Genomic DNA, 25,728 nt, shown 5'->3' with positions numbered 1-25,728 from the left:
AACCATATTTAACATGTTTCATTATTTATTTGAGACTACATTGATCTTATTTATTATATTAAAATAAAAGTGTTCTTTCAGTATTGTTGTAATTATCATTATTACAAATATATGAATAAAAATCGTCCGATTAATCGGTATCTGCGTTTTTTTGTCCTCCAATAATTGATATCAGTATCGGCGTTGAAAAATCATAATCGGTTGACCTCTAGTCAATACTACTGACCCAGTACATGCCAATGCGTTTTCTGGATCCAGGCCAGGGCAACAGTACTTCTAGGTCTCAGAAAGGCAGTAGCGATGCACCGTAAGCCATCTGCTATATCAACATTGATCACTCACCTGTTTCAGATCCTCAAAGTCAACTACAAAGCCAGTCAGCAAGCTGATGTCTAAAATTGTCATGGTGGCATTTCTGTCAGAGTTAAACCTTAGGAGAGAATGGGAGTGTCCATAAGCAAGACTTGATTTGATCTGATTTCATTTTTGCAAGTATTTCCTATTCCTCACTAGATAAGAATCAGATCAGCAATATTGGCCTATGGCAAGGTATGAAGGTGATTACAGTATACCCCGAGTAATCAGGTTTTCTTTTACTTACAACACGTCAATGTAGAGCTTATATGTCTCTGTAGCTTCTTTGAGTGAAACTTAAAAAACAAGAAATGTCATTTTGAAGGTAGATTTAGCAATATGACATCATACACAGTGGGGCAACTTCAGTCTTGCAGATATCAACAACCACAGAACGTAAATCTGCCACTATTAGCTCTTTACCCATTTCAATTAAATAAAACAAAACAAACAAACTTGAATTATCACTGTGGAGTGGAAACAAGTTCAAATACAATAGCCATGACAAGTAGCCTACCTGTATCCTGTTTTATTAGTTCCACATTAAGCACAAAGTTTTTGCAGTCTTGGTTCTTCTCCTTGGGCATGGCATAGTATAAGGTTGTAACCTTGACACGGATAGGCAAGGAGAGGGTTGGTGTTACGTGGTTAGCCTTAGGTACTCATTTCATTTGAATGTTATCAAATATTGTCTTCACACTAATTCGACTCATTTAAATCCAGTGCATTGTGTGTGCAATATTGTGTGGAAAGTAAACAGGGAACTGTTGACTTGAGCAAAGCCTGGGTACCTGAGGCTAGATTTGGGGTAAGGAAGGATGGGCAGAGGGATAGCCCCCGCCCCCATAAAATGATGCATCATTGCCCATTTGTCGGCAGACTAAATGCCAGTGTCTCTCCTGGAATTAAGGCCTTGTAAGAAAAAGTGGCATGCTTCTTACCAATAATCCCCCCTGACCAGTTCCTTTGGCTGTTACTGTGAAGTTCTCATGCAGCATGACCTATACAGAATGAAAACTTTAATTTAAGACCTGCCTAACAGACAACATAGCATACATCCCACACTGTTGTAGTCCTTATTCCATCTGGCTGTGATCAACTATTCTCTCATTTTGCTTCCTCTAACACATATTTCTCCTTCCCCCTCTGTGATGCAGGTTGCCTTGCTCCTTTCCTCTGGGAACCATTTTCACACCTGCAACATTTTGACCCAGAGGGGTGATTCAGGTAGCTAGATTGTGTTGTTTTGCGCTCATTGACAATAGGTCTGCACTTCTAACGTGTTACAAAGGGGCTTATGTGTGCATACGTCCTTACCTTGTCGGTGCGTCTGAGTAAGGCGTTACGTTTGTTAAATGACCACTTGATGACTTGAGATCTCCCTGCGATATCAATGTCCACATTCAGATCAATGTCTTTTACTTTTCCTGCTTTCATCTTGTATTCTGCCACAGCCTGGAACACCATGATAGTGGCCTATTTTGGAAGAAACAGAAGCAGGAGGTAAGAAAGTGTACAAAGTGTCATATATGGCTCTTGAGTTTTGAGTGTTGTATTTGCTGTATCCTAAATGCAGCTTTCTCCAACACACATCATATTACCAATATTGTGTTATAAAGTTGTATGACCTTGATGCAGCCTGTTTCAAATTATATGATATTGACAGTAGCCCTACTTAGCCAAGGTTAGTTAGGCAGCTTGTTTGCCCTGGTTGGATGTTTGATGTTACTTGTTACCTGAGTGTATGAATCCTCTCCACCTTTAAACCCCAGCCTGTTGAGCCATCTGACGATGGAACCAGCCTCCTCATAGGCACCGGCCTTCACCAGGGCTAACAGGGCATAAGCTGTGGCCTCCAATGTGAACAGGTTTTTGCCTGGAACAGGCCAGTGGGTCCGGTCTGTGGGGGAAACACACAAACATACACTGTAAAAAATATCTGTCATTTTAATGGACAATCTTCTGCATTTTCCCAACAGAAATGTTCTGTATAACCGCTTACAGGTCATTTACGGATTTAACCAAACACGTTTTGCCTGTTGGGTATTAGGCAGCATCACTACAGAGACATCTGCCATGTGCCAACCTTTGTTTTCGGGAAAAGTTTTGCCTTGAAAATTGAACAGCTCCGGAATTACTTCCGGCGCCGACAGAGATGGCCGCCTCGCTTCGCGTTCCTAGGAAACTATGCAGTATTTTGTTTTTTTTACATGTTATTTCTTACATTGGTACCCCAGGTAATCTTAAGTTTCATTACATACAGTCAGGAGGAACTACTGAATATAAGAGCAACGTTAACTCACCATAATTACGACCAGGAATATGACTTTCCCGAAGCGGATTCTGTGTTTTGCCTTCCACCCAGGACAATGGATCGGATCCCAGCCGGCGAACCTAAACAACGTCGCCGTAAAAGGGGAAAACGAAGTGGTCTTCTGGTCAGGCTCCGGAGACGGGCACATCGCGCACCACTCCCTAGCATACTATTCGCCAATGTCCAGTCTTTTGACAATAAGGTTGATAAAATCCGAGCAAGGGTAGCATTCCAGAGAGACAGAGACTAACGTTCTTTGCTTCACGGAAACATTGATCACTCGAGAGACGCTATCGGAGTCGCTGCAGCCAGCTGGTTTCTTCACGCATCGCGCCGATAGAAACAAGCATCTTTCTGGTAAGAAGAGGGGCGGGGGGGTATGCCTTATGATTAACGAGACATGGTGTGATCATAACAACATACAGGAACTCAAGTCCTTCTGTTCACCAGACTTAGAATTCCTCACAATCAAATGTCGACCGCATTATCTACCAGGAGAATTCACTTAGATTATAATCACAGCCATATATATTCCCCCCCAAGCAGACACATCGATGGCCCTGAACAAACTTTATTTTATTCTAACTTCCGCGACGCATATAAGGCCCTCCCCTGACCTCCTTTCGGAAAAGCTAACCACGAATCCATTTTGTTGCTTCCAGCCTACAGACAGAAACTTTACCAAGAAGCTCCCGCGCTCAGGTCTGTTCAACGCTGGTTCGCTGATTCCACGCTTCAAGACTGCTTCGATCACGTGGATTTTGATATGTTCCGCATTGCGTCCAACAACAACATTGACGAATAAGCTGATTCGGTGAGCGAGTTCATTAGAAAGTGCATCGGCGATGTTGTACCCACAGCGTCTATTAAAACATTCCCAAACCAGAAACCGTGGATTGATGGCAGCATTCGCGCAAAACTGAAAGCGCGAACCACTGCTTTTAACCAGGGCAAGGTGACCGGAAACATGACCGAATACAAACAGTGTAGCTATTCCCTCCCCAAGGCAATCAAACAAGCTAAACGTCAGTATAGAGACAAAGTAGAGTTGCAATTCAACGGCTCAGACACAAGAGGTATGTGGCAGGGTCTACAGTCAATCACGGATTACAAAAAGAAATCCTGGTCTGCGACGGGGCTGGTTGTCTCCCAGACAGACTAAATAACTTCTTTGCTTGCTTTGAGGACAGTATAGTGCCACTGACACGGCCCGCTACCAAAACCTGCGGACTCTCCTTCACTGCAGCCAACGTGAGTAAAACATTTAAACATGTTAACCCTCGCAAGGCTGCAGGCCCAGACGGCATCCCCAGCCGCATCCTCAGAGCATGCGCAGACCAGCTGGCTGGTGTGTTTACGGACATATTCAATCAATCCCTATCCCAGTCTGTTGTTCCCACATGCTTCAAGAGGGCCACCATTGTTCCTGTTCCCAAGAAAGCTTAAGGTATGACTTCCATCATCATGAAGTGCTTTGAGTGACTATATCACCTCCACCCTACCTGACACCCTAGACCCACTCCAATTTGCTTACCGCCCCAATAGGTCCACAGACGATGCAATCGCAACCACACTGCACACTGCCCTAACCCATCTGGACAAGAGGAATACCTATGTGAGAATGCTGTTCATCGACTACAGCTCAGCATTTAACACCATAGTACCCTCCAAACTCGTCATCAAGCTCGAGATCTTGGGTCTTGACCCCGCCCTGTGCAACTGGGTACTGGACTTCCTGACGGGCCGGCCCCAGGTGGTGAGGGTAGGTAACAAACTCTCCACCCCACTGATCCTCAACACTGGGGCCCCACAAGGGTGTGTTCTGAGCCCTCTCCTGTACTCCCTGTCCACCCACAACTGCGTGGCCATGCACGCCTCCAACTCAATCATCAAATTTGCAGACGACACTACAGTGGTAGGCTTGATTACCAACAACGACGAGACGGCCTACAGGGAGGAGGTGAGGGCCCTCGGAGTGTGGTGAAAATAACCTCACACTCAACGTCAACAAAACAAAGGATATCATCGTAGACTTCAGGAAACAGCAGAGGGAACACCACATCGACGGGACAGTAGTGGAGAGGGTAGTAAGTTTTAAGTTCCTCAGCGTACACATCACGGACAAACTGAATTGGTCCACCCACACAGACAGCGTTGTGAAGAAGGCGCAGCAGCGCCTCTTCCACCTCAGGAGGCTGAAGAAATTTGGCTTGTCATCAAAAGCACACAAACTTCTACAGATGCACAATCGAGAGCATCCTGTCGGGCTGTATCACCGCCTGGTACGGCAACTGCTCTGCCCACAACCGTAAGGCTCTCCAGAGGGTAGTGAGGTCTGCACAAAGCATCACCGGGGGCAAACTACCTGCCCTTCAGGACAACTACACCACCCAATGTCACAGGAAGGCCATAAAGACCATCAAGGACAACAACCACCCGAGCCACTGCCTGTTCACCCCGCTATCATACAGAAGGAGAGGTCAGTACAGGTGCATCAAAGCAGGGACCGAGAGACTGAAAAACAGCTTCTATCCCAAGGCCTTCAGACTGTTAAACAGCCAGTAACATTGAGTGGCTGCTGCCAACATACTGACTCAACTCCAGCTCACTTTAATAATGGAAATTTTTGTAAAAAATGTATCACTAGCCACTTTAAACAATGCCACTTAATATAATGTTTACATACCCTACATTACTCATCTCATAGGTATATACTGTACTCTATATCATCTACTGCATCTTGCCGTCTTTATGTAATACATGTACCACTAGCCACTTTAAACTATGCCACATATGTTTACATACCCTACATTACTCATCTCATATGTATATACTGTACTCGATGCCATCTACTGCATCTTGCCTATGCCGTTCTGTACCATCACTCATTCGTATATATTTATGTACATATTCTTTATCCCTTTACACGTAGTAGTTGTGGAATTGTTAGGATAGATTAGATTACTCCTTGGTTATTAGATTACTCCTTGGTTATTACTGCATTGTCGGAACTAGAAGCACAAGCATTTCGCTACATTCGCATTAACATCTGCTAACCATGTGTATGTGACAAATAAAATTTGAATTGATTTGAGCTCTGTGGTAAACAATTTAGGGTATATATTTTATGACAGCTACTGGACATATCGTTAATTATATTTTAGCATAACATATCTCCATCGTTGATGGCAGATTAGCTGCCTGATGATGTGCTGTAGCTAGCTAATGTTAGTACAATACAAAGTTGTGCATTGAAATTAAAATGTAGTTAAACATCTAGCGAAACTTTTTTTAACGATAGCTGCTGGAAAGTAATTTTGTGGTATACAACCTATCTCTGTAATATAATTGGGTTATTGCCTGGATGGCTAGCTGCAGGTGTATGTAGCTAATGTTAGCTAGCTAACTAGCTAGGCTAGCTAACTTTAGTTAATTCAGTTTTGACATGTTCTTGAAATTATCAAAGATGAGCACCTCCATCATGAACAATTTTAATGACTTAGCTGTATAAGTTAACTATACGATAGATCTGCTGGATATCATACATTTGTTACTGCTGGTGTTACTGCTGCTAAGTTAACTACGAACATTACAATAATATTTGATCATTGGGTAATGTTAGCTAGCTGGCTACAGCCAGGGTCGGACGGTAAACGCTGTCACTTGGCACTGAATTAACGTTGGGCTAGCTATTTTAGCTAATTTAGTTTTAACGTTCTGGTCTAGGTTTCTCAAAAACATAAGATCATCTTAATTAAATTCAAACTAAATAGACGAAAGATTAACGTTATGCTTTTGGGAAACCCAGCCCTGGCTATAATGCATCTCAAAGCCCTGCGTAGTAATGAGTGAATTAATAAATTCCCATATGAGGACATTTTGCATTTGCTAGCTATCTAATGTGATGAAAGGATGCTGTCCTGTCAGCTAAATTAGGATACTGAACAAAAATATAAATGCAACAATGTTCAAGATTTTTACTGAGTTACAGTTCATTTGAGGAAATCAGTGAATTTAAATGAATTAATTAGGCCCTAATCTATGGATTTCACAGATACCTTAAAAAAATATATGGGCCTCAGGATCTCATCACGGTATTTCTGTGCATTCAAATTGCCATCGATAAAATGCAATTCTGTTCTTTTCCCGTAGCTTATACCTGCCCATACCATAACCCCACTGCCACCATGGGACTCTCTGTTCACAATATTGACATCAGCAACCTGCTAGCCCACACAACACCATACACATGGTCTGCGGTCGTCTCTAAAATGACATTGGAGGCAGTTTATGGTAGAGAAATAAACATTCAATTATCTGGAAACCACTCTGGTGGACATTCCTGCAGTCAGCATGCCAATTGCACGCTCCCTCAAAACTTGAGACATCTGTGACATTGTGACAAAGTGCACATTTTAGAGTGGCCTTTTATTGTCCCCAGCACAAGGGGCACCTGTGTAATGATCATGCTGTTTAATCAGCTTCTTGACATGCCACATCTGTCAGGTGGATGGATTATCTTGGCAAAGGATAAATGCAAACTAACAGGGGTATAAACCCTATTTTTCAAAGATAATTCATAAAAATCCAAATAACTTCACAGATCTTCATTGTAAAGGGTTTAAACAAAGTTTCCCATGTTTGTTCAATAACTAATGAGCATGCATGCACCTGTGGAACGGTCGTTAAGACACTAACAGCTTACAGACGGTAGGCAATTAAGGTCACAGTCATGAAAACTTAGGACACTAAAGAGGCCTTTCTACTGACTCTGAAAACACCAAAAGAAAGATGCCCAGGGTCCCTGCTCATCTGCGTGAATGTGCCTTAGGTATGCTGCAAGGATGCATGAGGACTGCAGATCTAGGACCATGCCCCAGGACTACCTGACATGATGACTCCTTGCTGTCCCCAGTCCACCTGGCCATGCTGCTGCTCCAGTTTCAACTTCCACCTGACTGTGCTGCTGCTCCAGTTCAACTGTTCTGCCTTATTATTATTCGACCATGCTGGTCATTTATGAACATTTGAACATCTTGGCCATGTTCTGTTATAATCTCCACCCGGCACAGCCAGAAGAGGACTGGCCACCCCACATAGCCTGGTTCCTCTCTAGGTTTCTTCCTAGGTTTTGGCCTTTCTAGGGAGTTTTTCCTAGCCACCGTGCTTCTACACCTGCATTGCTTGCTGTTTGGGGTTTTAGGCTGGGTTTCTGTACAGCACTTTGAGATATCAGCTGATGTACGAAGGGCTATATAAATAAATTTGATTTGATTTGATTTGAGATGTGGCCAGGGTAATAAATTGCAATGTCCGTACTGTGAGACGCCTAAGACAGCGCAACAGGGAGACAGGACGGACAGCTGATCATCCTCGTAGTGGCAGACCACGTGTAACAACACTTACACAGGATCGGTACATCCGAACATCACACCTGAGGGACAGGTACAAGACGGCAACAACAACTGCCAGAGTTACACCAGGAACGCAAAATCCCTCCATAAGTGCTCAGACTGTCCGCAATAGGCTGAGAGAGGCTGGACTGAGGGCTTGTAAGCCTGTTGTAAGGCAAGTCTTCCACAGACATCCCTGGCAACAACGTCGCCTATGGGCACAAACTCACCGTCGCTGGACCAGCCAGGACTGGTAAAAAGTGCTCTTAACTGATGAGTCTCGGTTTTGTCTCACCAGGGGTGATGGTCGCGTTTATCGTCGAAGGAATGAGTGTTACACCGATGCCTGTACTCCGGAGCGGGATCGATTTGGAGGTGGAGGGTTCGTAATGGTCTGGGGCGGTGTGTCACAGCATCATCGGACTGAGCTTGTTGTCATTGCAGGCAATCTCAACACTGTGCGTTACAGGGAAGACATCCTCCTCCCTTATGTGGTACCCTTCCTGCAGGCTCATCCTGACATGACCCTCCAGCATGACAATGCCACCAGCCATTCTGCTCATTCTGTGGGTGATTTCCTGCAAGACAGGAACGTCAGTGTTCTGCCATGGCCAGTGAAGAACCCGGATCTCAATCCCATTGAGCATATCTGGGACCTGTTGGATCGGAGGGTGAGGGCTAGAGCCATTCCCCCCAGAAATTTCCAGGAACTTGCAGGTGCCTTGGTAGAAGAGAGGGTGACATCTCACAGCAAGAACTGGCAAATCTGGTGCAGTCCATGAGGAGGAGATGCACTGCAGTACTTAATGCAGCTGGTGGCCACACCAGATACTGACGGTTCCTTTTGATTTTGACCCACCTTTGTTCAGGGACACATTATTCAATTTGAACAGGCAGTTAACCCACTGTTCCTAGACCGTCATTGAAAATAAGAATTTGTTCTTACTGACTTGCCTAATAAAATAAAGGTTAAAAAAAAAATGTTATACACATCATCATCTATCACTCCAGTGTTAATGCTAAATTGTCATTATTTCACCACTGTGGCCTATTTGTTGCCTTTACCTCCCTAATCTTACTACATTTGCACACACTGTATTTAGATCTTTCTATTGTGTTATTGACTGTACGTTTGTTTATCCCACGTGTAACTCTGTGTTGTTTTTGTCGCACTGCTTTGCTTTATCCTCACAGTTGTAAATGAGCACTTGTTCTCAACTGGCCTACCTAGTTTAATAAAGGTGAAATAAAAAATATAAAATTGTCCATGCAAATATTTACACGTGCTAAGTTTGATGGAAAAAAATGCAATTGACAGTGAGAACGTTTCTTTTTTTGCTGAGTTGATAGATAACACATTTACTTCTGTCCATTGTCAGTTTTGTATTGTGCACATTATAAATATCAATCCGGGTATGAATTCTATATATTAAAGACATTTTCAAATGGAAGAATATGAATGATCTTAACATGCGCTCAAAAGTCAGTTAATCAATAAACTGAACTATTTCTGTTATGTCTGCCATTGCTCATGATTTGTTTTTGGTGATGTGGTGTTGCTGCCCCCTAGCCCTCTCAACCGGTTTTGTCATAGCCTCCAACATTGATAGGTCCCAGTTGCCTATCCAGTGAGGTGTTCACAATTCCTTGGCACAAACTACCCTCTAAACCTCACTCTTGCAATGGAAGAAAAAAAAGAGATCAAGCAAATCACTAAGAAGAGAGATGGTTCTCATTTTCACTGATGATCTACTGAGCAAAGAGTCCAGGCCCAGGAAGAGGAAAGGGGCAGCAAGATGCTGAAGAGATCATAGAGAAATATCCCTGCTCTTTGGAAGACAGAAGTGGAAAGAATGTCATTGAAACGGGATACGATTTATTTTTCCAACTATTTCAAGTAGAATACTGACCAAAGTTTACTTTTTACTCCCATTTACTCAAATGTATTAGTTTTCACGCCCCTCACTGGTACAGGATGAGGTCGCCAACTACAGTGCCCTCCGTAATTATTGGGAAAGTGACACATTTTTTTTTGTTTTGGTGCTATACTCCAAAGGTTTGGATTTAAAATTATACAATGACTATGGAGGTCAGCTTTAATGTGAGGGTATTTTCATCCATATCGGGTGACCCTTTTTTATTTTTTATTTTTTACAAAGTTCCCCCCCATTTTAGGGGACCAAAGGTATTGGGACAAATTCACTTGTGTATTAAAGTACTAAAAAGTTAAGTATTTGGACCCATATTCATAACATAATGCAAAGTGTATTTAATGTGAAAACCGTGATAATTTTTATCATTATCAAAACCGACCACAAAGAGCACTAATTGAATTTGAAAAAAAATTCATAACCTTTTCTCTCTTTTGCCAATATAGACAACAACAATTTGTACTTTACACAATGCTATTGTACATTAAGTGTTTATATTATTGCATTTATTTGTTGTATTGAGGAATGTATCGTTTGTTCTTTTGCAAAAAAATATTTCTGAATCATAATTTCACAGTTTCTTTAAAACAATAGTTTCTGTTAATTTATGTACATTTGCAATTTTTCAACATACAGTATTTACCATAGATTTACAGAGAGAGATTAAAAATAACTTTGTATATACATGGAGGGGGAGCACTATTTTAACAACATATCCATATAAAAACAGAACATTATTGATACAATTTCCATTATTTTACAGACAGTTCCTTCAAAGATATTACAGAAAAATACTGTATAAACACAGTGTCCATCAATAGACAGAGCTGATGTTTGGTTAAATATGTTTTTGTTTTTGTTTTTTTGGCACACATAATAATTACCCAACCTTTGCTCCTATACCCTCCTTTTTCTTGATCTCCAGTAGTTTCCACAACTGTGTCTTCCACAGATATGACTTCCCCTTTCCCTCCTGAGCAACCAGTAAACATTCGCCCATGTCAAGTTTCTTTTTCACGTCCTCCACATCCATTTTGCTGTCATGTGTTACTGTGTTCAGAGTTTGTTATAACCAATTTATTGATGTGAATATGATAAGCTTCAGGTCAGGCCCTATTGTTCACATGCATACAATGCTTACATGTTTCACGTAAAGAGAGCAAGGGTTGAGGAAATAGGGAATGTTTTTCCTAAACAAATTAGGGATTTCGATAACATAAGTATGAAACTAAATGGCTGAAATGATAGTTGCAACTTCAGCATGGACAGCATAATAAACACTTGCTGTGCTGTAGTGCCTTTTCGCTGCAGTAGGGAGGAGAGCGAGACAACGTGCGCCAGTCACTGTCATTTTTTTTAACCCAGTGTGACCATCGGGCTCTTTCTTGTCTTCATTATTTAATCAAACAATGTGCTGAAATCATCAGTCAGTCAATCTCAGTGCATATGTAGTTGATTTTATTCAAACACATAGGGTGTGTCTGTCTATACGGAAAAAGTTGTTTAAACATTTTGACCAATCGATTGGTCGAAAGAACAGGATGACTCTCGGTCGACAAATATTTGTTTTAGTCGGGGACAGCCCTACATTCTTTATTGATAACAAAAGAAGTGTACAAAAACACATCTGCTACACTGGGAAATGAACCTTTTTTGATGTCAAGAGCACTGAGCTATACAGTGGGGCAAAAAAGTATTTAGTCAGCCACCAATTGTGCAAGTTCTCCCACTTAAAAAGATGAGAGAGGCCTGTAATTTTCATCATAGGTACACTTCAACTATGACAGACAAAATGAGAAAAAAACATCCAGAAAAATCACATTGTAGGATTTTTTATGAATTTATTTGCAAATTATGGTGGAAAATAAGTATTTGGTTAATAACAAAAGTTTATCTCAATACTTTGTTATATACCCTTTGTTGGCAATGACAGAGGTCAAACGTTTTCTGTAAGTCTTCACAAGGTTTTCACACACTGTTGCTGGTATTTTGGCCCATTCCTCCATGCAGATCTCCTCTAGAGCAGTGATGTTTTGGGGCTGTTGCTGGGCAACATGGACTTTCAACTCCCTCCAAAGATTTTCTATGGGGTTGATATCTGGAGACTGGCTAGGCCACTCCAGGACCTTGAAATGCTTCTTACGAAGCCACTCCTTCGTTGCCCGGATGGTGTGTTTGGGATCATTGTCATGCTGAAAGACCCAGCCATGTTTCATCTTCAATACCCTTGCTGATGGAAGGAGGTTTTCACTCAAAATCTCACGATACATGGCCCCATTCATTCTTTCCTTTACACGGATCAGTCGTCCTGGTCCCTTTGCAGAAAAACAGCCCCAAAGCATGATGTTTCCACCCCCATAGGTATGGTGTTCTTTGGATGCAACTCAGCATTCTTTGTCCTCCAAACACGACGAGTTGAGTTTTTACCAAAAAGTAATATTTTGGTTTCATCTGACCATATGACATGCAGGTCATTCACTAGGTCCCCCCGTGTGGTTCTGGGATTTTTGCTCACCGTTCTTGTGATCATTTTGACCCCACGGGGTGAGATCTTACATGGAGCCCCAGATCGAGGAAGATTATCAGTGGTCTTGTATGTCTTCCATTTCCTAATAATTGCTCCCACAGTTGATTTCTTCAAACCAAGCTGCTTACCTATTGCAGATTCAATCTTCCCAGCCTGGTGCAGGTCTACAATTTTGTTTCTGGTGTTCTTTGACATCTCTTTGGTCTTGGCCATATTGGAGTTTGGAGTGTGACTGTTTGAGGTTGTGGACAGATGTCGTTTATACTGATAACAAGTTCAAACAGGTGCCATTAATACAGGTAACGAGTGGAGGACAGAGAAGCCTCTTAAAGAAGAAGTTACAGGTCTGTGAGAGCCAGAAATCTTGCTTGTTTGTAGGTGACCAAATACTTATTTTCCACCATAATTTGCAAATAAATTCATAGTTGAAGTGTACCTATGATGAAAATTACAGGCCTCTCTCATCTTTTTAAGTGGGAGAACTTGCACAATTGGTGGCTGACTAAATACTTTTTTGCCCCACTGTATGAGTCAGCAATTGTGTTTCATGAAACTGAAGGTTACCTTTCGATGAGAATTTGAACAGGATATCCTTGTTGAGCTTGCCCTTGTTAGCCAGGGCATATGAGGTCATGGCCACTGAATAGGGGTTGGTCAGGTATTGATTTCGAGATTCCAGGTATTGCACAGCCTTTTTCATGCTGTCTGGTAGCTCCTGGAGAGAGAGAAAGAAAAAGAGAGGCAGTTGCGAACTTCTTGAAGTATCAGAGGAAAAATGCAACCAAAAACAATTCCATAGACTTCTTAAAAAACTGCCATTGTTGTTCGACTATGCATGACCATAGAAAACATGTTTATGAAAGAAGTAATAGGAAATTAGATTGTGTAAATTTCACTTACACTGATACCATCGTAATTTGTGCAAAATGTGTGTGCTTCCTGCATGGCTATGAGCACAAATGCTGTCAGTGTGTCGTCCACGTCTTTCCCCAGTACATCTCCCTGTAGATAAGCAAATACAAGACAGAAATGGTATGTCCGTTTTCTTGTCTAATTCTCTGCAAGAATGTACCCCTGAATTTGTTTAAGAACCTTTCCATGAAAACTCCAAAGATTTTGATTAAATAAGACTCAGAAACAAAATTACAACTGAGGAATATTATTAGAATTCTTGTTCGGCTACATGTATGGTAGGACAGGGGTGAGATGTTTCCTACTGCCATTGATATCATTTGTTTTAGAAAATCAATTTGGCACAAATAATGATGGTTGACTTGATTTTGCCTGCAACCCATACAGTACCATCATGCTGGGGGTCAGGATTTTGCCAGATTCTTCAAAAATGCCATTGGGCCGCTGTCTTTCCATGACAAGCCACTTGACTGCACTGCACAGGACATCTTTCGGAATAACGATGAACGGGTTTGCCATGGCAAATACCTTCACAACATAAGCTGTGAGCCTAGATGGAAGGATGATATTTAGGCCTATGTATCACATACCCTGCCATGAACAAAATGTACATGTATAAATCGTCCTCCTTTGTTATTCCTCAAAGTGCTACGTGCTTCTTTGTTTCACCACTACAAGGTCTTATTGGTGTAAGTCAACAGATACAATTCAGTTAAAGTTGCAGTCTGCGATTCGAAGAAGAGAAAAACAACACGGCTGCCCTGACACTTGTTTTGGTAAACAGCTGAGGGATTGGGGCTGAGGAACTGTAGCCACTCAAAGAAATTACAGACAGAGCTATAGATGCAAGGACATTCATGAGATCAAAAAACAGTAACATTGTTTACAAACAATGAAATAAGACAGTAAGAGGGGTAAGACAGTTGTTATATTCTTAAAGAATCAATGGCTATGTCAATCATCTATTTATTTGTTAAATGATGTACCAATTGCAGACTGTTGTTTTAACATACAGTAGACCTAGGCCTATATGTTGTACATCTAATGTTGTGTCCCTGGTATTGTGGGACATTGGAGGATATAGAGAACATTTGTGTGGGAGTGGAGGAAGGTTTAGCTCACCAGGTACCACTACGCTCATAAAGAAAGGTAGCATATGATCCATCTGCTTTCCGATAGGCCATTTCCTGCTCATAGCCTTGATATAACAAAAGAAAACCAGGAACCATGAAGATAATCAAAGCCTTATTTGTGCTGATGATAACAAAGAATTTGTGCCGAGGGTGCTGATCACACCCAAAGCCTTTGTAGCTAACATGTTAGGGAGTGTTACTTTATTCAGCGATCAGCGTTTCCGCACATTTTTTTTTTTACCACTACATCACTCATTGTTGAGAGACAAAGTACCAAATTAGCTACAAAGGCTTTTGGAAACCCACCCCTGGTCTGTTCAAGCTTTAAACAAAATAATTCTAACTTGCTTTTTGTGTGGTTGCTAACCAAATCCAATGTAAAAAAAAAAAAAACAATTGCTAAAACTACACTGTAATATTATATCAACTTTTAATGCAAATGCTCCAATCAATGCCATCCTCTCTGGGAGTTGTGCAACTGTAAATTGAAAACCTCAAAAGTGGATTTCTAAAGCTTCTTACCCATTTTAATGAAGTTGACTGCTTCCTTCCTGCGTTCTAACCCCACCGTATCCCACTGTTTGGTCTCGTCCAGGTAAAGTGTGGCGATGAGAGGTAAAGTCATCTTCATCATGTTTTGCTCCCCGCAGCCACTTGGTTGCTGAAGGAGGTCACCCAGGGGTGAACCACTGATGGCAGCCTCTATCGTCCGGGCCAACTGCTGACCTGACAAGTTGCATACAGCCCATTCAAAGGTAAATGCAGACAGTAAAACATAATCAGAACTGGAATATGACTCCAGAGTCAATGGTCAGTGACAAAATGACAAAGACATTTTTGTGACATAGATGATAAAGAATTACCACGGAGCAATAGAGCCACACTACAACAGTATTATTACTGATCCCAGCTTATCCCTACACTAAGCTTCCAAAGCATCACACAATGTTTTTTTTTCTACTGACGATGTTAATAGCCATGGCGGTCCTATAGCTTTGTGAATCCAGACGAGACTAGTGAGCAACTCTAGCTAATTCAACTAATGTTGTCAACACGTATCCGCAGTACATTTCTTAATGGTGCATGTATGTCAGATCATTCCGTCTCACCTGTCACACTTATGTGTGTGCTGGCAAGTGTATTTGGAACCTGGTCAGTCAGTGCACCACTCCCAACATGCACAATATCAGTCCCCCCTTTTAACCAGAGAGAGACAAAGACAGAAAGAAAGAGAGAGCAAACAGTTGTTAGGAGTTTTAACCATTCAGTCTCACTTACGGGTAAAGCCATACAATATGGCTTGCATATTAAATGTATATTATCAACCATCATGATACTCATCAGTGCAAAGACTCAATCATGGACACTCTTACCGACAGTTTTGGCTGCTTTGCGGGATGTATTGTTGTCTCTACCTTCTTGCCCTTTGTGCTCTTGTCTGTGCCCAATAATGTTTGTACCATGTTTCGGTACGTGTTTTTGTGCTGCTACCATGTTGTGCTGCTACCATGTTGTTGTCATGTTGTGTTCCTACCATGCTGTGTTGTCATGTGTTCCTGCCTTGCTATGTTGTGTCATGACATTGGCCTGGGGGTTAGGTTTATGACAGTCATAAATACCTCTTTCCCCCCGTTTCCTCTCTCTACCCTACTGATGTTACATTTGCAAAACTCTTGATTAACATAGAGATTCTGGGAACATCAGAAGGTGGGGAGAAATGAACTATATTCTGGTAATGCGACCAATTGAACATATGCGGTGGTACTTAATGAATATGATGTCAGTTCGGTTGTCATCTGAGACATTCTCATCAATGATAAGATGACATAAACTCTACAGTGGAAAGTCTACACATCAGAGATATCGGAACCACATGGAATTGTTGTTCAATTTAAATGTTTGAATATGAAATTATTTGTGGTGGGATGAAATGTGATTTTAGCTTCTAAAATGTGAGATGTGGGTTTTCATAAGATAGGGCTGCTCACTCAATGGCCCGCCCACGTGAAGAGACATAGGTTGTAAACTATGAAACACACCCCTTTTCTCCCTTCCTATATAAAGTCTTGACGACAATATAACCAGCTGTTCCAACGATGTGAGGACGATGGTCCTATGTCAGAATGGTTCAGATAATAACTACAGAACGAAGCCAACAACAGCGTGAGCTTTGGTTGCAAATGGTATGAACTTTGAACTCTTATTCACTACAGAAGTGATACCTCCTAGCCGTTGAGTTAGCAACAGCAGATCAACGAGGGTTAGGAAGGAACAGACAGAGTATCCAGTCTATCCAACGACGTTACTACAACGTATCCAATTGACAACCAGAGACATTCTTCAAAGGACTCGGTTTGGCAACACGGCCTTCCATCTACCACCAACCTACCGAAGCGCAGCTCAGAGTAAATATTTATTGCATTTTCCTTTTCCAAATGGGCGGTAATTTAGAATGCATAAGATACTGTATTTACGATAGCCCAGCTTCTTCCCTTTGTTCCTCAGTCTTACCGCTCCTTCACTCAAACCCAGCCCCTTTTCTTTTGTGTGACAAGCTGTCATATCTGTTTCGCCCGCTAGGGACGTTTTCCTTTATGATGTAATTTGTAATCAAGTTATGATTTAATTATGTATATGTGTAATTCTGTGTGATTAGTTAGGTATATAGTAAATAAATAATTAAACCCAATTTTGTATTGCTGATTCAAATTGTTAGCCAGGGTTTGTGCAGATAACTAAGAATTTACAACTTTCAGATGAGACTGAATTAAGGTGACGATTGATATTGATTGCTATTGATGTAAAATATTACGAGGTCCTTAAGAGTTTATTCGGAAGATATAAATATTATTTTGTGGTGCCCGACTCTCTAGTTAATTGCATTTACATGATTAGCTCCATCAGGTGATATTAATTACCGAGAAATTATTTTATAGAATAGCATGTCATATCACTTAATCCGGCATAGCCAAAGACACGACAGTTGTCTTAGGTTTCTTTTTATATAGTGTTGTGTTGTCTCTCTTTTTGTGATGTGTGTTTTGTCCTATATATATATATATATATATATATATATATATATATATATATATATTTTTTTTTTTATTACCCCAGCTCCCGTCCCCACGAGGCCTTTTGGTAGGCCTCATTATAAATAAGAATTTGTTCTTAACTGACTTGCCTAGTTAAATCAATGGTTAAATACAAATGTTTATTTTTTTTTAAACGAATGGCAACACTGTCACTGGAACTATAAATAATTTACATCTGTATATGTTGCCATACACTCACCGTGTCTGGCAGGATCCAGTTCCACATTCTTCACCTGAAGCCTTGTCCGCACCCCTTCGGCCTGTCATTGTTAGAATGAAAACACTGTAATTTGCTCTTATGCTTATTTATCAACTCAACATATAGGTTATTTGCTTGAATTACAACAATTCACCTGGTGGCCTAGGTTTTCCAAAAGGCTCGATAAAGTATTTACTTGTACAGCAAATAGGCCTACTTTTTATGGGAAAATTCTGGAATCATTGTTAAATAGCAAGGCTTTCCAGTTACCAAATATTCAAGGATCAACATCCACCACAAGAGTCAAGAAATGCCACATTTCATCATTAGTGGTGAGGCACCACTACAGTCTGGGGTTCGATGCCAGGCTCTGTGACAGCCGGTCGGGAGCTCCATATAAGGCGGCACATAATTGGCCCAGTGCCGACCGGGTTAGGGGAGGGACTGGCTGGAGGGCTTTCCTTGGCTCATTGCACTCTAGCGTGTCTTTGTGGCGGGCCAGGCACCTGCAAGCTGACCTCGGTTGTGAGTTAAATGGTGCGGCTGGCATCCGGGTTAAGCTATAGTGAATTAAGAAGCAGCACTACTTGGCAGTTCATGTATGTCCAACTTCCCACTCTTCTACACATAACTGAAGATTCACAAGTGCCTGGACAGGCAAACCCATTGTGTCAGATATTGAGAGCATCAAACAAATGCTTCCTGTTCTTCCATCTTATCATAAAGACAGGTGACTTCAAGGTACCAGAACATCTTGATTTGAGAATTGATACCAATCCACATTCCTCTTTTCCAGCAACACTAATTATTTTAAGTTTGACGCCTTATTGGTTACAGTGTAGTTGGACGGCTGGGTACATGGATGGCACCAAATATTGGCAACCTGTACCTTGGATAGGTTGGGAAAGGTCACATTCTTAATAAGTCAAAATCTTGTTTCGATAACTTAGTAATTTGGAAACAGCCACATTGACTGCAGAATGTTTCTGTGAAGGGCAAGGGCCCCTTCTCTATGTTGGCCCGGTGACTCTGTGACCCCCCCGCCTTATTGGTTATAATTGGATATAAAAATTGTGGCACCTCATCTCAAATTGGTTGAGCGCCTTCCACTCTTCTCCAGGTGTTACCTCTTAGCATAACTGTAAGGTGGTAGCCCTCATTTGTTGAGGACTGGAATTTATGATTCAATCAATCAGATTCACACTGATCGACACATGTTCATATATAAATTCCATATCATCCTCAGGGTAGTTACTAGATAGATCTGTCAAGATGCAACGGTTTGCCTTACCACCACACGTAGCTCCTTCTTAACACCGTCTTGACCACCCCAATCTCGGACGGAGGCCTTCACCTCGATGGTATGGAGGCCCAACATCATGGGGATGATGACAAAGCGGACACTTCGTGTGGACCTGGGGTCCACCATAACAGTAACAACATACTTCCCCTTCTTGCTAGCAGAGCTGCACACATCTGATGTCTCCCTCAGTTCTACACGGACCTGCCATTAGGGTGGAGAGGTGATGTTGTCACATCATCGTGCATCTGATCAGATAAAAAACACACTGAATGGTATAATAATAGTAATTATCATACTAATAATCAGGCGTCATACTGATTTTAGAATAAAATATTTGGGCTGGGTTGCGTGCCTGCTTTTAAATGACAATAAGCTTACGGTTATAGTGTCGGCCATGTAGTTGTGAAGAATGGCTTTGATTTCCAGCTGCTCATTGCGTACGGCAGAGTAGGGCAGCTTCAGATCAAGGAAGAAGTTCTTACGAACAATCAGCGTAAGGGGTTCAGACACACAGATTCCTATTGAGCAAGAGAGTTGCCATAAGATGTAGAAAGTGTAGCCACCAATATAGAAAGAGGGGCACAAATACATGACTGTACCATGTGTTTTGGACAGGCCAATAGCAGTGATCTGCCAGCTGGTGATGGAATCTGGTAAGTCAATTGATTTCTGTATAGCACTAAATGGCAAAAAGAGAGAGAGAAAATAAGTAGGATTTTATTTACATGGGAAAAGGGATATGCATAAGAACGCATTTTACTGTAGTGCATTGAACAATCTCACTCAATTCTGTTCTTACCACTCCTCATCTTTAGGACACTGTGGCAAACTCTCCTCATTCCATAGCCAACTCTCAGGGAAGAAGGAACGGGACTTGATTTCGTCAAAACTTTCGAATTGGTCATCCTCTTTCTCACCTTACAAAGAGTGACAAGAAGTCAGACAGTTTCCATCACTGTGAATGTATTTCCCTTTTACACAGAAGGGAATACCAGTATACTTTAACATTCACATTCTGTTTTTGTTTATACCTCTCGATTTCCATAGTGTGCAATTTTAGAATTGACAATTCCAGTCCACCACAGTTGTTTTACTTACTGCGGGCTAGTGTGAGCTGGTCAATCTTGGCCTCTTCGCCTTTGGTGACCATTTCTCTACAACATTTCAGGAAGGCTCCCACACACTCTGTTCCATCACTGATGTATTGGGATCGCCGCTCGCACGTGTAATCTAGAATGTTCTTCCTCATACCGTCCATGCAGCACTGTCTCTCCAGGCCTGTGTACTGGCTCGCTAGGACAGAGAGAAATGCATTAAAAGCTTTGGGAAACCCAGTAGTGAGAGTCACTTGAAGTTTGTTTAGTGACCAATCAGGACAGCAGTCTTCCTATTTCACAATTCGTTCTCATTCCCAGAGATTGAAAACATAAACAATAAAACACTATTTGACATCCTTACAACATATGTCTGTTTGGTAAGAAAGTAGTACTAAGTTCTACTAATAAATAAATACATACGTACATGGATACATACAGTACATAGTCCAAATAAAAACATCCAGTTTTATGATCAGGCATCACAAGCAGAGAAACTCTTGTCCTACCCATTGTGGTTCCGACATCATTTACAGTTACTGCTCGTCGTCTCCGTGAGTTGACAGGGCAGCTGGAGACTAAAGCACACAAAGAAGAAGACTGATGGACAAAACTTGCCAAGACAATATTAAGGACAAATCTATTAAGCCTACATCAACCAAACTCCACATTGAGAATGAAGATACTCTGGTGAAGTAATATATGATACACCAGCTGATAACTGGCTAAAATATTTATTTTAGTGTATTTACAAGTTAAGTAATAATACATGGGACTTCTTTGCAGAGTTGCAAATAAAAAGTAATATCTCAGACTGGCCAATAAAAATAAAAGATGAAGATGGGCAAAAGAACACAATCGCCTCTTCATTGTTGATGTTGAGACTGGTGTTTTGCGGGTACTATTTAATGAAGCTGCCAGTTGAGGACTTGTGAGGTGTCTATTTCTCAAACTAGACACTTTAATGTACTTGTTCTCTTGCTCAGTTGTGCACCGGGGCCTCCCACTCCTCTTTCTATTCTGGTTAGAGACAGTTTGTGCTGTTCTGTGAAGGGAGTAGTACACAGCGTTGTATGAGATCTTCAGTTTCTTGGCAATTTCTCATATGGAATAGCCTTCCTATCGCAGAACAAGAATAGACTGACGAGTTTCAGAAGAAAGCTCTTTGTTTCTGGCCATTTTGAGCCTGTAATAAAACCCACAAATGCTGATGCTCCAGATACTCAACTAGTATAAAGAAGGACCGTTTTATGCTTCTTTAATCAGACAACAGTTTTCAGCTGTGCTAACTTAATTGCAGAAGGGTTTTCTAATGATCAATTAGCCTTTTAGAATTATAAACATGGATTAGCTAACACAACGTGCCATTGGAACACAGGAGTGATGGTTGCTGATAATGGGCCTCTGTACGCCTATGTAGATATTCCATTAAAAATCAGCCGTTTCCAACTACAATAGTCATTTACAACATTAACAATGTCTACACTATATTTGTAATCAATGTAGCTTTTTTTGTAGCCAAACTGGAATTAAAGCCAGACTAATTCAGTGGCACAGATGGAACTACCGAGCAGAAGACACAGCATTGACAACCAAACCCAATTCATTATCACTGAATACTATTACATTTGAAATCAACCAGAGCTTGAAACTGTAGGCCTACAACATGAATTATCTATTTAAGAAATAAGGCCAGAGGGCTGTGGTATATGGCCAATATCGAAAGCAACAGTGTTTCCATTTAGTTTTTAGGTTGAGATTTTTCAATAATCATTCTCACCATAGCATATTGGTAATAGGAAATATATTGGTAATAATATTGGTAATACAAATATCGTAGGGAAGGGAAAGGGGGTACAACTGAATGCATTCAACTGAAATGTGTCTTCCGCATTTAACCAAACCCTCTGAATCAGAGAGGTGTGGGGGGCTGCCTTAATTGTCATCCACTTCATTGGCACCCGGGAAACAGTAGGTTAACTGCCTTGCTCAGGGGCAGAACGAAAAATGTGTACCTGTGTACACATGTGTCATAGCTAAGCAGGCCTTGGTTAAAACCCTGGATGGGAGACCAACGGGTAGCTTTTGATAGATCAATTCTCCAGTTGGAGGTGCGGCCCAGCCTGTAGTTTTTCTTCTGATAGTGGATATAACGTTGAAGATCTGACGTTGTTTTAAAGGTACAAATTCAAAGGTTTGTCTATGTTGACCTTTGGTTAGCAAAGGACAATCCTGTGGTTGAAATTTCATCCTCAAAACAACAGTTTACGTTGATGATTCAACTTCACAATACATTGACAAATTATGTTGAAACAATGTTGATTCAACCAGTTTGTGCCCAGTGGGTAATGCCTCTTTCAAACCTCTATCAAACCTCTACCAAACCAATCAAGTATTTTGCATGGGTGCCATTCCAAAGAGACATTGAGTAACAAAATAACAAGCAACAAGCTAGCATGCATAAGATACAAAACAAATGTTGCATAGGCTACTTAAACAGAGACACGGACAAAACAAGAAAAAGAAAATACACTAAATGCCTTTACTGAGGCAACCAAATCCGAGCGCTGAATGCAATTGACTTTGACCATTCCCATTCAAACTAGAAATCCAAACGTGAAGTTTGCCTGACTTCCAATAGTCAAGTGAACGAGAGACTAGGCAGGCATGGCCACGCAAGACTAGACAGGCCTGAATGTGTATTGCAGCTTTTATGTAGAGGCCTTATGTCAAATACCTGTCCTCTGAGGGGTGCCCTTTGCAGTGTTGAATGCAAACACCAGCCCAGCATCGTAGAAAACCCCCATACTGTCATTTCCACTCCCTGCAGTGCAGCCTGTGTCATGTTTCTCTATTATGTCCCAGATCTAAGGATGGATGCATGCACATACCCATACCATGTACACACACACACACACACACACACACACACACACACACACACACACACACACACACACACATTTTACTATCCTTGTGGGGACAAGACAATTGATTCCCATTCAAAATCCTATTTCCCCTAACCCCTAACCCAACCCTAAAACTAACCCCTAAACCTAACCTCTAAACCTAAAATAGCCTTTTCCTTGTGGGGACCGGCAAAAATTCCCCCACTTGTTCCGACCTTTCCTATTTTACTATCCTTGTGGACTTCTGGTCCGCACAAGGACAGTAAAACCAAAAACACACTTACACACAAATCAGCTAAGTCCCAAAACATTCCCAAGTGTTGGTGGGCAAGTAGGGTGCAATCTTCTGTATGGTCAAAGTTTACAAAAAAGTTTACAAAAAAAAGAGTACAAATGAAAATGTTGCATCTATCAAAAATCTATTTATCATATTGTTTTATAAAGATTCTCCAAGTTGAATTCTCTCGCACATTCATTTGATTTATCAAACCAACCAGTTTCCCGAGTACAATTATGTTAAATACCCACATGGCTTTTTTTTTTTTAAAGATTTGAAAGATTACATTTAAAAAAACACGTCACTTTTTTTTTATACCCACATGAAATACATTCAGTGGGGGTCTGAAATGATTGACACCATTGATAAAGATGAACAATACAAATTTGTAAAATAAATAAATAAAATATTCTATGCTCCAAAAAATTGGGAAATTATATTATTTAATACATTTCTCTGCGAAATAAATATTGTTTAACATCTTTTTTCTTCTTCATCTAGATAAGGTAGGGGTCAAAATTATTGACACCCCTAAAGATTCTTACGAATAAAGGGGTTTAGTATCTGGTCCCCTATTGCTAGTACACAATGACTACATCAAGCTTGCTTTTGAAGTTCCAATAACAGGCGAGATTAGCATGTCTTGGGGGGGGTATAATCTTTGACCCTCTCATCATCATCATTCACAATTCATTCAGGAATATCTGTATTATCTGTATACTATTTACAAAACCAAAACAAACTGCAAATTCATCCAACAAGTTTGTAGAGTCACAAGGTTGATGTACTGTAGTCATTGCGTGCTAGGAATATAGGCCCAAACACTAAACGTTTGACTACTTTATTCATAAGAATCTTTAGGGGTGTCTATAATTTTGACCCCTACCTAATTTTTGTTACAAAATCTCTTTCTCTGAGCAATTGTGTTAGTATAAAAAAAAATGTTTTGGCATGCAATATAGCTCAGTATTTATTTTATACAGTCAATATTGCTCATCTGTTTCAAGCGTGTCAATAATTTTGGATACCACTGTAGGTCTAACATCAATAAGTGAACAATTATGCACAATTTAGATGACAAGGCTCAAAGAGTATCATTAATTAGCTGGCTGAAGTAGGGAAAGTTCAGTCTGCAGTTATTCACCTTAGTCTGAGTAAGTCGTCTTTTGTCATTCAGGACGTAGACCCCCTTATCCACGGCCACAAGTCCCACCTTGGCCCCAGGATCACCAATGATAGACAGGGTGACTCTTTTCTGAGGTGCATAACTACGACTGTGTCTGACATCCTTCACTTTTAGCTACAGTATGGCACACAAAGACGGAGGTCATATTTGAGAAGTTCTGAATGCAACACCTCACACTGAAATACTAACACAGTAAGGAACCATTTTTAAGAGGGGGAGACAGGCACATGGGTATAACAGTAGAAAGGGTGGACACAGGTTGAACCCCGCTCTCTGGTGGAGAGTGGTAGATGTGACTAGAGCACAGTGTTACCACTAGACGATGGGCTCTGCACAGTAAGGCAACATTCTTACCAATCCCATGCACGTGTCCTTGACGTCGATCCACACAGAGTCAGACACAACCTCATTATGGCCCACGTGGTAATACGCCACGACCCGGAAGGAGGGGATCATATCCTTGTTCACCACCAGAGGCAGTGACATCAGTCCCTGTCCCTTATTCCACTCTATCTTTTGGGAGTTGATGAGCTGTCCCTTGCTCAAGATCTGTGAATACAGAGACCGATAACTGACAGTAATCCTCCCTACGGGGATGACAAACTGGCACTAAGGGAATAAATTACCAACCAGGGATGGGTGGAGTCAGTGAGTTCATGGTTTAAGTAAGGAACAAAACCCATGGTTATTGTTCCTTCCTCAAAGCAGCACCTCTGCGCTTTTACGTTTTTTTCAAAAACAACTAAAAATATAGATATATTGGTTTACATACCACACTTGAATACAATAAATACACACCATGTAGCATTTTTACCCTGTAATGTTGCCAACCAATGCACCCCAGCTCGGTAAAATACACAAGTCTATGTGGTTAAAGTTGACCGGTACACACCAGGAAGGTTATCTCATGATTGTTATTTTGGGCCGAGGGACTGCTGCCGAGGCTTAGGTCTACTTTGAGTTGATCTTTGATTTTGACATCTGTAGAATGGATGTGTATGTGAATGTAGTTCTGTGAATTGTCTTTTGTTTGATAGGGTTTGGCAGTCATCTTCTGTGTGCCCTGCCTGTCATCCCCAAGTCCGTCGACTTTGGTTTTCACCT

General features: G+C 41.2%; 1 protein-coding gene across 1 annotated transcript in view; it reads right to left on the bottom strand.

The window, feature by feature from the left end:
- LOC112230398 (complement C3) overlaps positions 1–25,728 on the bottom strand; it is a 44,796-nt gene that overhangs the window by 8,301 nt on the left and 10,767 nt on the right. The window contains 25 exon segments of the mRNA XM_024396687.2: positions 343–430; positions 602–650; positions 872–962; positions 1,296–1,355; positions 1,672–1,830; positions 2,091–2,254; positions 13,084–13,234; positions 13,420–13,521; positions 13,822–13,981; positions 14,554–14,629; positions 15,087–15,143; positions 15,146–15,173; positions 15,175–15,290; positions 15,674–15,760; positions 17,856–17,916; positions 19,147–19,359; positions 19,537–19,676; positions 19,758–19,837; positions 19,958–20,075; positions 20,257–20,451; positions 20,762–20,830; positions 22,990–23,119; positions 24,583–24,738; positions 24,979–25,173; positions 25,517–25,726. Coding sequence (XP_024252455.2) covers positions 343–430; positions 602–650; positions 872–962; positions 1,296–1,355; positions 1,672–1,830; positions 2,091–2,254; positions 13,084–13,234; positions 13,420–13,521; positions 13,822–13,981; positions 14,554–14,629; positions 15,087–15,143; positions 15,146–15,173; positions 15,175–15,290; positions 15,674–15,760; positions 17,856–17,916; positions 19,147–19,359; positions 19,537–19,676; positions 19,758–19,837; positions 19,958–20,075; positions 20,257–20,451; positions 20,762–20,830; positions 22,990–23,119; positions 24,583–24,738; positions 24,979–25,173; positions 25,517–25,726 — 2,955 coding nt within the window.

Source organism: Oncorhynchus tshawytscha, linkage group LG32 (genome assembly GCF_018296145.1).
Source record: "Oncorhynchus tshawytscha isolate Ot180627B linkage group LG32, Otsh_v2.0, whole genome shotgun sequence".
NCBI lineage: Eukaryota > Metazoa > Chordata > Actinopteri > Salmoniformes > Salmonidae > Oncorhynchus > Oncorhynchus tshawytscha.
The sequence above is the reverse complement of the archived record's forward strand: the minus strand, read 5'-3'. Positions and strand labels throughout refer to the sequence as shown.